This window comes from Chlorocebus sabaeus, chromosome 9 (assembly GCF_047675955.1).
Source record: "Chlorocebus sabaeus isolate Y175 chromosome 9, mChlSab1.0.hap1, whole genome shotgun sequence".
Taxonomy (NCBI): domain Eukaryota; kingdom Metazoa; phylum Chordata; class Mammalia; order Primates; family Cercopithecidae; genus Chlorocebus; species Chlorocebus sabaeus.
The window spans coordinates 7,476,527-7,492,345 of record NC_132912.1 but is presented as its reverse complement, the minus strand read 5'-3'; the positions used below and the strand labels follow the sequence as shown (position 1 = coordinate 7,492,345).

At 44.5% G+C, this 15,819-nt stretch overlaps 1 protein-coding gene across 1 annotated transcript in view; it reads left to right on the top strand.

Annotated features, from left to right (window-relative positions):
* Nucleotides 1-15,819, top strand: part of SFMBT2 (Scm like with four mbt domains 2) — a 253,380-nt gene that overhangs the window by 35,097 nt on the left and 202,464 nt on the right. The window contains exons 3-4 of the mRNA XM_037983322.2: nucleotides 4,368-4,462; nucleotides 7,175-7,415. Coding sequence (XP_037839250.2) covers nucleotides 4,368-4,462; nucleotides 7,175-7,415 — 336 coding nt within the window. The remainder of the gene's footprint in view (nucleotides 1-4,367; nucleotides 4,463-7,174; nucleotides 7,416-15,819) is intronic.

Genomic DNA, 15,819 nt, shown 5'->3' with positions numbered 1-15,819 from the left:
TGACAGAGCTGACTGTTCTACTGATTCCTGCAGGGGAGACACAGTGGCACCCTCTGACCTCCTGGTTATCTTGACCGAATGAAACCGTGTACGCTGAAGTCTGCAGAACCCATTATATTGGGAAATGTAGTTGTAATGAATTAAAATTGGACGGAAGCACAACTTTTGGTAAAATTCTAATAGCATAGATTAGGATTGTGTGGCAAATAAAGAACTGCAACCAGTGGTCTCGGTGAGTTGGAATTGGAGGCTCTGGTCTCCCCTGATCTGAAGTGATGGAATCATCGAATCTTTGTGGGTAACGTGGTGGGTTCACTAAAGCCTCTCATCCCAGGTGCTGGTGACTGCAGGCAGTTTCCGAGGTTCTGCCTCAATGTGCATGTTTCCTTTTTTTTTGTTTTGTTTTGTTGAGATGGAGTCTCACTCTGTGACCCAGGCTAGAGTGCAGTGGCACAATCTTGGCTCACTGCAGCCTCCACCTGCTGGATTCAAGCGATTCTCCTGCCCCAGCCTCCTGAGTAGCTGAGATTATAAGTGTGTGCCACCACGCCTGGCTAATTGGTGTATTTTTAGTAGACACGGGGTTTCACCATGTTGGCCTGGCTGGTCCCGAACTCCTGACCTCAAGTGATCCACCTGGCTCGCCCTCCCAAAGTGCTGGGATTACAGGGTGAGCCACTGCACCCAGCCTCTATTTGCATGTTTCTGATGTGCAGGAACGAGTCACCCAGGACAACTTGTTCCCTTTTTCAGCAGCCATCATTCTCGGAGTCCTACGCAGAACTTCGTGCCTCATTCGGCCCAGGACTGAGTTTCATGCTGATGTCTCTTCCCAGGTTCTCTTCTTCTTCCTCACACACGTTCTGGGAGCTCAGTCCACTCTTTTCTCCGCAGGTGGCCATGGCTTCCTGTGTCGTCCCTTTTCCTGCTTTTTTGTCTGTAGACTGTTTCAGAGTTCATCAACATGGAGAGACAGACTCATCACTTTAAAACCTCCCTAGGATTCTGCAGAAGACATGAATGGTGGTGGTGGTGGTTTCTGGTGCATGACACAGGTGGGAGGAGGAGGGGGAAAGTACTTCATAAGAGCTCCAGCTTTGGACTCCTGACCCTGAGGCTGGACAACAGTGACTCAGGGTGATTCCCTGTCCTTTCTGAGCTCTCAAGATTGCCCCTGTGAGTATGCATCCATTATGATTCCTGGGAGGATTGTGAGGAGATACCTGTAAACCACTGTTTCAGTCTGTTTTGCGTTCCTATAACAGAATATCTGAGTCTGTATAATTTATAAAGAAAAGGTTTATTCAACTCCCGATTCTGGTGGCTGCCGGGTCTAAGACAGGCAGCTGCATCTGGTGAGGGCCTCAGGCTGTTTCTGCTCTTGGCAGAAAGAGGAAGGGGAGCAGGTGTGTACAGAGAGATCACATGGAGAGAGGAAGCAAGAGAGAAACCAAGGAAGCCAGGCTCTTAACACCCACTCTTGAGGGAACTCATCCATTCCTTGGAGAGCCAGAACTCACCCCTGAGGGAGGCCATTAACCTATTCATGAGGGATCTGCCCCCAGGACCCAGACACCCCCTGCTAGACCTCAGCTCCCAGCACTGCCACATTGGGAATCAGATTGCAACATGACTTTTGGTGGGGACAGTGCACATTCAAACCATAGCAAGCCTTGTAGCAGAGGGGTGACACTCGAACACAGCACAGCTCTTAGGATGTTCCCAGGAGGGTGGTGGCTGCTTTGTAGATCTGGAAGTTGCTGACACAGGCTAGGGCAGGCAGGGGCTGCAGGAGGGTCTGGTTTAAGCTGAGGCCAGACAAGGAGGATGGAAAGAAGCGCTGGACTTTGTCTGCAGCAGGCTTGCTGTCCTTAGATACTGCATCAGGACGTTGGGGCAGATCACTAGTGCTGAGCGTCTGACTAGTGCATCGGAAATCTAATTTGGTAAGAGGTGCCCAGTGCCGTTCGGAGGCAGAGGATTGTCAGCAGAGCCACCAGATGCCACTCTGAAGTGTTTTCCGGAAGATAACTGCTTTCTCTCTCGTTCATTTCACTGTGTCTGTGAAGCTCTAAGCTTCTTGGTGTCATCCATTCTTCACTGGAGGCTGCAGGACCCGTTGACTTTGTTTTTTGTTTTTTTTTTTTTTTACAGGAAGCACATTTCTGCCTGAGGGGCTTCAATCCCTGGGTGGGACCGGATGTTAGAGTGCCACCAAGAAAAGATTTTCTCTCCTGGTGGCTTTTCCTTTTTCCTTTTTGAATGTTTGACTATAAGTCACTTTATTGAAGCAAAAGTTGAGGAGGCCATTCTACGCAACTTGGGCTTAGAAGGCAAAATTTAAAATAGCCTTTCAATTCAGCCTCTCCTAACTTTACAAAAATGATCCTCTTCCCTCAATTTCTAAGAGTACACAAAGTATTAAGAGAGACTTACTTTTCCTACTTATAATTAAAAAATTTCAAGAAGGCCGGGCACAGTGGCTCACACCTGTAATCCCAGTGCTTTGGGAGGCTGAGGAGGGAGGATCACCTGAGGTCAGGAATTCGAGACCAGTCTGCTCAACATGGCGAAATCCTGTCTCTATTAAAACTACAAAAATTAGCCAAGTGTGGTGGCGCAAGCGTGTAATTCCAGCTACTTGGGAGGCTGAGGCAGGAGAATCTCTTGAACCTGGGGGGCGGAGGTTGCGGTGAGCTGAGATCGTGCCACTGCACTCCAGCCTGGATGACAGAGCAAGACTCCGTCTCAATAAATAAATACATACATACATACATACATACATAGATACATAAAAAATAAAAAAAATAAAAATTTCAAGTAGACAAAAAGTAGTGATAGTCTCTAAAAGAAGGCATTCTTATTTGACCCCATTTTTCCTGGCCCATCTGATAGGATTGGATATCCGTTTTGCACAAGCTACAAGATGGAAAGCAGTATTCACTCTTGGCCATTGACATAGGCTTTTGTTTCTAGAAGATAAATGGGTCGGACATCAGCATCCATTGGACATTATTGCAGGAAGATAATCTAAACTTTTGAAACTCTTGTGTTCATTTTGAACAGCTCTTTCTGTTGTATGTTCTTATCATGACCTTGCCAGTTGGTTCAAATAATGTTTATGGCTTATTATTTCCATTTAAAATGATGCAGTCACATTTATGCTATGTGTGTGTTAAAATGTGTTATTTGATGCTTTTTGACTATACAAGTTTTATCTTATATGTAGCCTTAAATGTTTGGGGAATTGCTTGATTTCCTTCAAGCTGGGTGTGTGGGTTTGTGAATTCAAATAGTTATGATTTTGGCCAGGTGTGGTGGCTCATGTCTGTAATCCCACCACTTTGGGAGGCCGAGGCAGGTGGATCACCTGAGGTCAGGAGTTCGAGTCCAGCCTGGCCAACATGTAGTGAAACCCTGCCTCTACTAAAACATACAAAAATTAGTTGGGTGTAGTGGTACATGCCTTTAGTCCCAGCTACTTGGGAAGCTGAGGCAGGAGAATTGCTTGAACCCAGGAGGTGGAGGTTATCGTGAGCCGAGATTGCACCGCTGCACTCCAGCCTAGGTGACAGAGCAAGATTCTGTCTCTCAAAAAGACAAAACAAAAAACAAACAAACAAAGAAAACCCACAGATAGTTCTGATTTTGAGAGCCATGTTGTGCATTTGATTGTATTTCTCTTTATTCCTTGTGATTGGAGAAACACACGCTCTGTTGGTTTCTCCAGAGTGTCAGGCCCCAACAGCTCTGTCCCAGCAGTAGGCAGAAGTTGGGAGCCCTGGACTGGCCAGGCATCAGGGGTGTGGGGCAGCTGGTTGGTTTGTCTTGTTGACTGGCTGGATGGCCCCACACACTCGAGCAATTCTTTTGGGCCTCGTTTTCTCTTTTTCCCTTTAAAATGATGCCAGAGTCAGTGCTTTATCTTTATAACAATTAGTGCCGTTCTCCGTATACGTCATAGCCTACATCACAGCCCTTAGTCAGCGCACGATGGGTTCCTTTGTCTTGTCCTCCAACCTCCCTGCAAACTGGGGTGTCTACTGCAGCTAATTTCGAGCTAATACACGAACATGTAGCAAATATGCATTGGAACATGTCTCATGTTATTTACCCCAGAGAACGCAGTGTTACTCTTGATTTCATCAGTGCGGTGTCAAAGTGGAATGTCCCATGTTTTCCTTTCTTTAGTCAACACCTCTAAAATCAGCGGACTGAAGAAGCTTTGCAAAAAATTCCGCAATATCCTTCTAAACTGTGGAATTAGCTTGTGTCTTGCATGAAGGATTTTCTGGTCTCAGTTGCAGGCCAGCACCTTTCTGTCCTCCACTCCAGTATTGATATTCTGCTCTTTTGTTTTTCAACAGAAGAAGGCTCAAGCTTGGAGGAAACTGGCTTTAACTGGGGAGAATATTTGGAAGAGACAGGAGCAAGTGCCGCTCCCCACACATCATTCAAACACGTATGTAAAGCAGCTCGCGTCCTCCGTGTTTAGAAAGTGGGATGGGAAGGAATCTATAGGCAGAAGCCGGAGAACCCAATGGAAGAAGGGCAGTGGAAACAGGGAAATTTGTGGCCAGGCATGGCGGCTCACACCTGTAATCCCAGCGCTTTGGGAGGCTGAGGCTGAGGCTGGCAGATCATTTGAGTTGAGGAGTTTGAGACCAGCCTGGGCCACAAACAGGCAAAATCCCATCCCTACAAAAAATATAAAAATTAGTTGGGTGTGGTGGCACACGCCTGTAGTCCCAGCTACTTGGGGGGCTGAGGTGGGAGGGTCCCTGGAGCCCAGGAGATGGAGATTGCAGTCAGCCAAGGTTGCGCCACTGCACTCCAGCCTGGGTGACAGAGTGAAACCCTGTCTCAAACAAAAAGGAAAGAGGGAAATTCAGCTAAGATTTTTTAGGAAGAAGGAGGAGACTTGGAAGTTAGCTAGGTTTCCCCGGATAGCTCCAGGGAATACAGACCACAGGTAAGGTCAGCTTGAGTAAGTAAAGAGCCAGACGACTAAACCAGTAGGTATAATGTATTCTTAGTAGGTGTGATGGCTTTATGTTTTCAGCTTCAATTAATATTTTGATTTTGAAAAAGCTCATAAAAAATTTCCAGCCATTTATTGGCAGATGAGTCAGATTAGAGGAACTAACCATAAATATGATGAAAACATTTGGATCCAACCAAAAAAAAAAAACCATTCTCATTAATAATATTTCTTTGAATAATGCAGATAGCATGCCCAGTACTGGGCAAGTCCTAGAAAATTTTTAAAAAGTGAGTTTTCATCAGGTTTTTGCTTTGGTGTAAGATATTGGCAATATATAATATCATTAGCAGGGAAAAAAAGACTAACTCACCTGGGTCCTAAGAAGTTGGGTCCTGGAAATTTAGTCTTTAATTGTTGTTTTAATAGAAATAGAAATGGAGATTTAACTGAGAAACATTTTCACTTTGTCCATGCAGGACAAAGATTCAGCCTGAGTTTCATCAACAAATTGGGGCACTTTTCTTAACCTCTTCTTCCTTTTGGCTCCTTGGCTGAATAAGGAAGTCAGAACTTTTGATTCCTTATTTTTATTTATTTATTTTCTGTGAGCCGGGTTTCGCCACGTTGCCCAGGTTGGCCTTGAACTCCTGGGCTCAAGCAATCCTCCTACCCCAGCCTCTCAAGTAGCTGAGATTATAGGCATGCACCACCATGCCCGATGTGATTCCTTCTTTTAATATAACATTTTATTCTTTTTGGAGGTGAAGCATTCTCTCCAAAAGAAATTTAAGATTTTTATTAAATTTCTGTGACCCTGAAAAGGTAGATCGTGTTTCCATTTCTCTTTATACTCATTATGCCATGTTTACTAGTTTATTTTGAATGTGATTGTGGCTGTGTAGTGAAACCAAGAGCTAAATATTAAAACATAGCAAAGCTTTCAAGCATACGACGTGGTTATGGTCCCGCAAAAGCCATTGTAACATTTACATCGTAAGATGCTGAGATGATTTGGCAGTTGCCTTAGGCAGGTTAGGAAAGTAACATTGACCACAGCTTTTTCCTTCCTTTCTGTACTGAGAAGTTATCAATTTCTTTCTGTATGGAGTCGCTCCCATTTTCTTTGATTCAGTCAATCCTCCCACCTCCCTTTTAATCACAGGATAGTGTCCTGGAGGGCGGAGCTGGAGGCTGTCCTTCAGGATGCAGAAGCTCCTAGGTCTGTATGCCAGGTTTAAAGGAAAAGTAGCCTCAGACCCACATAAGTGTGATTGATAATTCTGTCATCTCCTTTAAGCAGTGGCCACTTATGGACAGCGGATATGTCAGCTTTGCCGTGTTAAGAACCACCAGGCTGGAAAGCTTTTTCTGGGAGTGAGGGCTGGTAGATATCAATAGACTGTAACACTTAATTAAAAAACAAATCCAGGCCGGGCGTGGTGGCTCATGCCTGTAATCCCAGCACTTTGGGAGGCCGAGGCGGGCGGATCACGAGGTCAGGAGATCGAGACCATCTTGGCTAACATGGTGAAACCCCATCTCTACTAAAAAAAATACAAAAAACTAGCCGGGCGAGGTGGCGGGCACCTGGAGTCCCAGCTACTCGGGAGGCTGAGGCAGGAGAATGGCGTAAACCCAGGAGGTGGAGCTTGCAGTGAGCTGAGATCCGGCCACTGCACTCCAGCCTGGGTGACAGAGCGAGACTCCGTCTCAAAAACAAAACAAAACAAAACAAAATCCATTTTCTAGGGCCGTGTTGTTCATGGAATAGCCACTATCATGTGGTCCTTGTGAGCCCGTGAAAAGCGTGTAGTCCACGTTCAGATGTGCTCTGAGTGTAGAATACACACCAGGTTTTGGAGACTTTATTTAAAAAGAAGAAAGTTGGTCATTTCATTAATGTTTTTTATATTGATTACATGTCGAGGTGATAATATTTTGGATATATTGGGTTAAAATATATTGTTAGAATTAAATTTATTCCTTTTTTTTCTCAAAGTGGCTGGCTGCAGATGTAAAGTTTAGCATTACATTTGTGGCTTCCATAGTGTGTTACTTAGATAAATACATGCCCGTTTTAGAGCACCAGGAGTATTGTTTGTAACTGCCATGGTTTTAGTGGTTTTTGCCATCTTCTGGATGTGTGTGTCTAGGGTAGTAATGGGTTTTCTCTATTTCTGATTCCTTAAGGTTGAAATCAGCATTCAGAGCAACTTCCAGCCAGGAATGAAATTGGAAGTGGCCAACAAGAACAACCCGGACACGTACTGGGTGGCCACGATCATTACCACGTGTGGGCAGCTGCTGCTTCTGCGCTACTGCGGTTACGGGGAGGACCGCAGGGCCGACTTCTGGTGTGACGTAGTCATAGCGGATTTGCACCCCGTGGGGTGGTGCACGCAGAACAACAAGGTGTTGATGCCCCCGGACGGTGAGCCCCCGTTTCAAAGGCTTCGATTTACAAGCCGCCATCCTTCACAACGCCTGTAGTTTGCAAGGAGCAGAGAGAACCTTGCCCAGAATCCTTAACGGTCTTAGTGCAAAGGTCTCACAGTTCTTTCGGAGTTGTTTCTCGGGCTTCCTTAGCTGGAGGGAGATGGGTGCATTTTCGGATGTCAGAGCTGGTGCTGACAACGGAGCCAGCCTTGGCTTTTAGGAACTGAAAGTGTGCCTCATCCTTAAATTACTTTTGGAGGGTAAGAAAGGAAGGCTGAAAGGACATCAGGAACTGAGTCTTTGGCCATGTTGCTTTTCTTCTGCTTTAGCAAGTGGACATTTTGAACAGTAACATGGAGCGTCTTAAGCAGGCTTCTCTAATCACTTTTCTTCTGTCTTGTTGGGAGACTGTCAGGGGGTCAAGCTTTCGGAAAACCACACAGATGAGAGAAACGACATTGGTCTCAAGGGAATGGTCAAAACCCATATAGATATGATCAATTTAGTTGCTATAAAGCCACTGTTCTCTATGGGGGCAGTTTTACCCCCCAGAGGACACCTGGCAATGTCTGGAGGCATTTTTGGTCAGGGCTATGGGAGTTGCTACTACCATTTAGTGGGGAGAGGCCAGCGATGATGCTAAACCCCCACAGTGCACAGACAGCCCCATAACCAATCATTACCAGGCTCAGCCTGCCAGCAGTGCTGAGGGGGAGAGAGCCTGCTGGAAAAGAATGGGCTGGACATGATCAATGCATCGAAGGAATTCGTCTGATCCCGTAAGTGAGAAAACTGAGGACAGCCAAGTACGTGAATCTCAACACACCACTCTCTATGTTTTATTGTATGATAATGGCAGCAGTGACACTTGCAGGCTCTTGATGCCACTTTGCAAATGTGTGTGGTGTCCTCTTCGTAGCTAGCTGCCTGTTTTCATCTTGAAGTGACGTGTAAACTTGGAGAGGTGAAATCCCCAGGTTCATTCTGTCCGTGGTATTAGCGGTTGCCTTACTTAGCCTTTCGCAGTATTGGAGCTTTATCTTTTTTTTTTTTTTTTTTTTTTTGGTTATGATATATTTTTTTTCTGATTATTGGGAATAGCCTGTGGTTTTTAACTACCCTTTGTTATGTGTAATTGGTAGTCTGCTAAGAAGGGGGTCATAAAGTGGCTGAAGTTAAGAGTTGCATTTATGCGACGTTTGTCAGGATCGAACCCACTGCCATGGTGTTAGCTGATATTTTGACTCTTTATTGTCTCTGAAGAAAGAGAAAAAGGCTGTTCTTTCTTTCCTTCCTGCGTTGGGTCTTCGCCCCCGCTCTTTCCTATGCCGAGAACCTCCTTCCTTTCCGCGTCCTCCTCCTCCTCCAGCTGTCAGCGTAGCTCCCTCTTCCTCCTGCACCAAGGTTGACACTGTCCGTGCTCACAGGCCAGGTCATACCCTATCTGCACCACGTGGCTGCCTGCACCTTCAGTGTGCATCACGGTTGCAGTTGTACTGTCTTTTCTTTTTTGTTTTTCAACATCTAATTTACATGCCATAAAATTCACCACTTTAAAGTGTACAGTTCAGTGATTGTTTCACAAGGTCGTGCAACCATTATTACTATCTCATTCCAGAACGTTTTTTATCCCCTCCAAAGTCACTCCCCATTCTCCCCCTCCCCAGAAAACCCCTGGCAATGACTAATGTACTTTCTGTTTCTGTAGATATCCCTGTTCTGGGCATTTTACATGCATGGAAGCCTATGCTGTGTCACCTTTTGTGTTTGGCTTATTCTCCTAAGCATAGTGTCCTCAGGGCTCATCCTCATGGTAGCTCGTGTCTGAATTTCCTTCCTTTTTAAGGCTGAATCATATTCTCTGGCATGGATCGATCACATTTTATTCTCCTTTCATCAGTGGGTGGACATTTAGATGCAGCTGTACTTCCACTTGGGTGGTTCTTTGAACGGAGTACACTTTATCCCCTTAAGACAGTAAGCTGCATGGTGTGAACCCGCTCATCTGTGTACAGCAGCTCTAGCACGTGCTGCCTGTGCTTGAGGAATTCTCAGTAAAGGTTCACTGAGTAACTGAGTGATGTACTGAAGAAGGTGAAAGTGCTGCTCACATGGTAGTCTGAAATAGCAAGGAAAAGAGCAGTCGTCGGAAAAGTTACGAAGGTCGGAAGCACTTGCGCTCTCCTTCACCTTTCCTCCCTGAGCTGCCAGTAGAGCCGTGTGCACCTTCTCTCTGGACGTGCGAGCCTGGATTTCCAGCCTCTCTATTCAGGTGAGTGCTGGAGAATGGCTGTTACTAAGTCAGGTTTTATTTTTAGTTCCCACTCCAGCTCTGCGTAAGCAAATCGTAGGGTCAGGAGGCACACCCTGGGAGGCACAGTGCATGCTCATGCTTTTGGTAATGTCTGATTCACTCAGCCCCAGACCCAGCCTAACTAAACGGGTCCTGAGTGACACTGTTAGTTCTGCCTTTGAATTAAAACCGCCACTGAGATGAGAAGCTGTGGTGTAACGTTTGATTAATTTACCTATGATTTCTGATACGTCGTGAATTAAATCGGCCTTGATGGATGAATTGTACTAATGGAATACTGAGGAAATAGCAGGTCTAGTTAGAGATTTAGAGACCTTCCCCCATCCCCAACTCTGCACGCAGGTGCCACGTTTATGCCGCCGCACACTCAGGTGGGTGCATTCATGCTGGGGGCCAGGTACATGCTTGGGGACACCAAGAGAAGGGCACACAGAGGGGGCACATAGAGTGGGTGGGAGCCTCAGGCCCCATCCTTGTTGCCGACGGTTTTACCATCACATTCATGACTCACTCTTCAAGTTTGACACTTGAGTCTTCAAAGGCCCTTGGAAAGGATGTAAGACGATTTCACTTTGTAATAGCTTCTCTAGTGAACGGTTTTAGAGACAAGTTCTGGGGTCTTGAATCTGAATACTCTAAGAGCTAATGGGTTCATTTGGTAAAAATGTATGCTGTTGCTTGAGAAAGAGGGCAGACTTTATTAATCAATTCTCCCTTCTCCCTCAGAAGACAAATGTGGCAGCAGTCGCATTCTTGGAAACACCATCAAATCTGTATCCTACTGACTTTGTGCTGTTAGACAAGACACAGCCACACTTAAAATGACAAGTTCAAAAAGAAAAATGAGAAAACCCTGGAAAAAGGGAAACCGTGAATGTGATGGAAATAGTTAAAGTCTATTCAGTTGTTAACAACTTATGCTAATTTGAGGAATTCTTCAGTGATTTTTTTTAAAGAACTCAAAAAAATTTAGTGGGTAATCAATATGACTTGGAGATCTTTAGTGTGGAGAGCAGAGTCAGGAAATAGCAGGTTCATGGGGCAAGAGGTTTTATTGATTGCTGTAGGACAGAATAATTATTGCTTTGTAGCCAGAGGTGGCAGTTGTTCCAGAGGGAATAGTAGAATCTATTTTTTGAACAAGGATTCTTGTTCGTGTGTTTTTTTTTTCTGTCTTAGAGAGCTGATACATTGTAAATTCTGCAACTGTACCTGGTCGATCTTTGCTGTGGTTAAACTTGAAAGGCACTGCAGAATATGAACAGGAGTTATAGCAATTCGGGCTGCATAATGTTTCTGTTTGGGAGGCTTCTTGGTGAGAGGGAGATTTTCTTACTGATTCCAGGAGTCAGAGTGGTAGAAAGGGAAGGGGCCCGTGGTTGCAACCCAAGATCTGAGTTCCTATCTCGCCTTTGCCATTAACTTAGCTCCATGGGTGAGTCCCCTTCTTGGGGTTCTCATCTTTGCATGAGGGGTGTTTTAGTCTGTTCTCACACTGCTATTAAAGACATAGCTGAGACTGGTAATTTATAAAGAAAAAGAGGTTTAGGCAGGGCGCGGTGGCTTACGCCTGTAATCCCAGCACTTTGGGAGGCCAAGGCAGGCAGATCGCGAGGTCAGGTGTTCGAGACAAGCCTGGCTAACATGGTGAAATTCCGTCTCTACTAAAAATACAAAAATTAGCTGGGCATGGTGGTGTGTGCCTGTAATCCCAGCTACTCAGGAGGCTGAGGCAGGAGAATCTTCTGAACCTGGGAGGCAAAGGTTGCAGTGAGCTGAGATTGTGCCACTGCACTCCAGCCTGGGCAACAGCGCGAGACTCCATCTAAAAAAAAAAAAAAGAAAGAAAAGAAAAAGAAGTTTAATGGATTCACAGTTCCACATGGCTGGGGAGGCCTCACAGTCATGGTAGAAGGCAAATTAGAAATGAGGAGCAAAGGCACGTCTTACATGGTGGCAGGCAAGAGAGCTTGTGCAGGGGAACTTCCTTGTGTAAAACCATCAGATCTCGTGAGACTTATTCACTATCATGAGAATAGCACAGGAAAACCTGCTCCCATGGTTCCGTTACCTCCCACTGGGTCCCTCCCACAACATGTGGGGATTATGGGAGCTGCAAATCAAGATGAGATTTGGGTGGGGACACAACCAAACCATATCAAGGGGGTTGTGGTATAGAATCTCTAAAGAGCTTTCCAGTCAGAAATGCCTGGGTTTGTGATCCTTGTGAAGGAAGAAAGGAAGGAGGGTTTGGGTGCTAGTTTTCCTATATAATGCACGAGGAATGGAGTTTTTTTGGAGTTAAGATCCATGGACGTCTAGCCCAGAAATCTGTCCAAAGCACGGACATCAAGTTTCTGAATTACTGTTGTAGGAGATGACAGTTTAACAGTTTGGGAGACACTGTCATTAGGTCAGCAAGTTACGGCGTATGCCTGGGTAGAATTTTCCCCCATAAAGAATTGTAGGCCCCAGTTCCCCATTGGAACCAGAGAACTGAGAGTCATTAGTCCTTAGCTGAGTAATCAGCAGAAGCTGAGTCAAGTCAGTTGGTTGTGGATAACAGCCTGGGAGTGTTTGCGAATTTTGTCCTTGTTTCATGGGAGAAGGGAGAGAATGCCTTTCCTTGTCAGATGGAGGTTGCAGAGCTCCAGATCTTCGAGGACACTTTGGGATTCTCCAAAGTAGTTTGGAGAATCTGGAGTCACTGCATTGAAAAACAGTGGTTTTATTATCTTAGAGGATAGTTTTTCAGAGCACCTAGGACCCCGTGCAGTCCCACGTTTTCCTGCGTTGCTATTTTAAATTAATATAAACTGTGAATTAACGCAAGCCTTCATTAGTCTGTGAAATGGTCCAAGGAAGGAGAAACAGCATGGCGGCAGCTCCAGGAGATGTCATCACCGGGGGATTCCCATCAGCAGGCAGAGCTCCATTAATAAACACGCGTTTAGAGACCCCGGCTCCGTGGCCAATTGGCCGTTCAGGGAGCAGTGTTCCTGCTTGTGAGCTAATCGGGGCTAATCTTTCATATTAAAAGTATTAAGGAACATACTACATTAAAGCGTCACTCAGTGCTACGGAAGATTATGGCTCTTATTAGTGGAGCAAAATGTAAAATGTTTTGGTTTAGTAAATCCATAAGACTTGATTTATTCATAAGCACACGCAATGCTCGCAAAGGGCAGCTGCCAAATAATTATTGTTTATGGTGAGAATATATGGAAATCATTTAATCCAGTGACGACTTCATTGTTATTTATTGAAAAGCAGCGACATTACCTCTTAATGTGTGGGACTGGGAGGCTTTGGAGATTTAGTCGATGCCTGCCGAGCCCCGAAAAGGATGCTCGTGGAAGACTGCAGGTAAGTATGTGTGATGATGCGGTTCCAAATAACACCCCTTGGCTTGTAAATGGAGATGTATTTATGAGTGCTTTCTACCGTTGCAATAAAAGTATTGGAATTATAGTGCCTTAGGAGTCATGCCACTAATTTTTATTTTCCCTGTTATTAAAATTTCTGTCGTTTGAATTGCGTACTCTGCAACCTTGCCAGAATGACTCAATTTACCATTCAAACTTAAATCAAAATTAGTGGAGTTAGTTAATATACAACTCATTTGAATAAAGGAATGTTTATTCATGAAGTGTGAGGAGAAAGTGTGAAGATGGCCTTATGTTTATGTGGGCAGCTCCTGCCAAGTTTTAAAGCCTGGTTTTAGGACTGTTTTTGGGAATTGCCATTTTTACTATAGTTGATTGTAGAGGACAAGATGCTGACAGGTGACACATGGCACAGGAAAGTGACCAGACAGCAGGACTTAACCGGCTGCGACATGGCTCAACTGTGGTCTCCGAGAAGTAGAATTAGGCTATGTTTTCATGAGACTGACCTTTTTTAAAATTTACATTTTATAATGTCACTGACATTTTAGTAATATTAAGGGAACTTAATCACATTGTTTTCTTTGGCTATCTGACATTGTAACTGGAGTTTCACTTGTTTATCGATAAGAAAATTTTGTACATATGCTAAAAACTCAAAGAGCAAAATGAATCCTAACTGGGCACCCAGGGTTGAGGCAAGCAGAGAGATACTCATTAAATATTAGATAGCTCAGTATAAAGAGAGCAGAACACATTGGTATAAGAAAGGGTAGGATTATTTGACAAGTATGCCTGTAAATAAACCAAAAGTCATAGTTAGATACTTTATTTAAAAATATTTAAATATTCTAAACTTTTTAAATAAATATTTAAAAAAATGAGCTAGTATTGTATTGTCAAAAAGCCATTTTTGATGATGGTGTGTGAAAGAAGGAACATTCAGGTAGGAAACAAAGTAAGCCTTTCTTTGTAGGCACTGAATAGACCTTCTACAACAATTCCCATGGTTTTGAAATCTATCTGATCAAGTAGAGAGTCTGTGAACACATTCATCATGGTGTAGACCAGGATGGGCTTGGCCTGTAGATGTGTGTGACAGAGAGAGTAGGTATGTGTGTGTGTGTAACTGTTGGTGCAAACAGTATTTAATTTTAATTTCTGTCATTTACACATCACATCGTAAAAGAGTCCTCCTATGAATCAAAACCCTTCATATAGGTAATGGTGAATAACTTTGCGTATGAGTAAAAAATGAATAGTTTTTTTTTTTTTCCCCCAGAAATCCCTGTTCGGTGTTTGTATTTGTTTTTCGCTGCTCACAAGATGCCACCTACTCTCTTTTTTATTTTTTATTTTAATTTTTTTGAGACAGGGTCTCACTCTGTCACCCAGTCTGGAGCGCACTGGCGTGATTTTGGCTCACTGCAACCTCTGTCTCCTGGGGTCAAGCTATCCTTCTACCTCAGCCTCCTGAGTAGCTGGAACTACAGGCATACACCACCATTCCTGGCTAATTTTGTATTTTTGTAGAGATGGGGTTCTTCGTGTGTTGCCCAGGCCAGTCTTGAACTCGTGAGCTCAAACGATCTGCCTACGTCAGCCTCCCAGAGTGCTGGGGTTACAGGCATGAGCCACCGTGCCTGGCCCCATACACTGTCTTTCGTCATCTTGGACAGTGAATGAATGAATCACGAATTTCATTCTGTTTGTGTCATAGCTCTCCAATTAGAAGATATTTTTATGTGTGCCTCCTGTGGTACCAGGTAATGACATTTAATCCTGTCAATCCTCAGAACATCCTTATGAAGTGGCTGGTATTATTTTTATTTCATAGTTGAAGAAAGTGTGTCTGTTCCCCGATCAGGCAGTTGGAAGTAGATTTTAAGCTAAGAGGATTCTGGCCAGTTCTGAAATCCTTGCTTTGAAAATAGCAGGGGGTCTGTAAATATTTTATTGATTCGATGATATCATTAAGACTTTAGATTAGAGTGGTCAGACTGACTATCACTGAGAAACGTTGCATAGTTGGTTTCTTGGTGATTTTTAAGAGTAGGGTAGAAAGCTGCTGTCCAGAATATTTTCCAATTTGTCTTTTTTGGCGGCAAATACATGGAAGAGACACGGTCTGGAAGTTCTTTGCCGAATGGTAACCATGAGATTATGTAAAGTTATGTAAATTGCATCAGATGCTATTTGGGTTTTTCTGCACTACATGAAAACTGTAAGCACGAAGCAGTGACTAGAAGGTTTTCCTTTTTAGTGCTAGTCATAAATGAATTTATTTTCTCCTGCTTCTCAACCCAGCAACATATGTAATTTAAGTCAAGCATGTGTTTGATTCTGAGTGGAATTCAAGGGGGAGTTGGTGCTGTGTGTTTCCATGGCCTCGTGGCTCATTTTTGCCTCCGTGTTAACTCTTTCACTTCTGAAATTGTCAGAGCCTCCAACTCATCTGTCCCCTCCCTCCCTTGGTACCCCACCTCCCCTTGTAAGAATCCTGGCCCTGGCCTCCTCCAGATGCAGCTCAGATGATCGTGGCCGTGGGTGCGTGGAGGGCTCAGCTCCCATCCAGCCCCGTTCCTGCTCTAGGTGGACCCTGGAATGTCCTGAATGATCCTCGGGTGTCACTTGCAAGGGAAGCCCCATGTCACCTTTACACAGACAAGCCCCCCTGGGCACAGCTCAGCCTGTAGGAC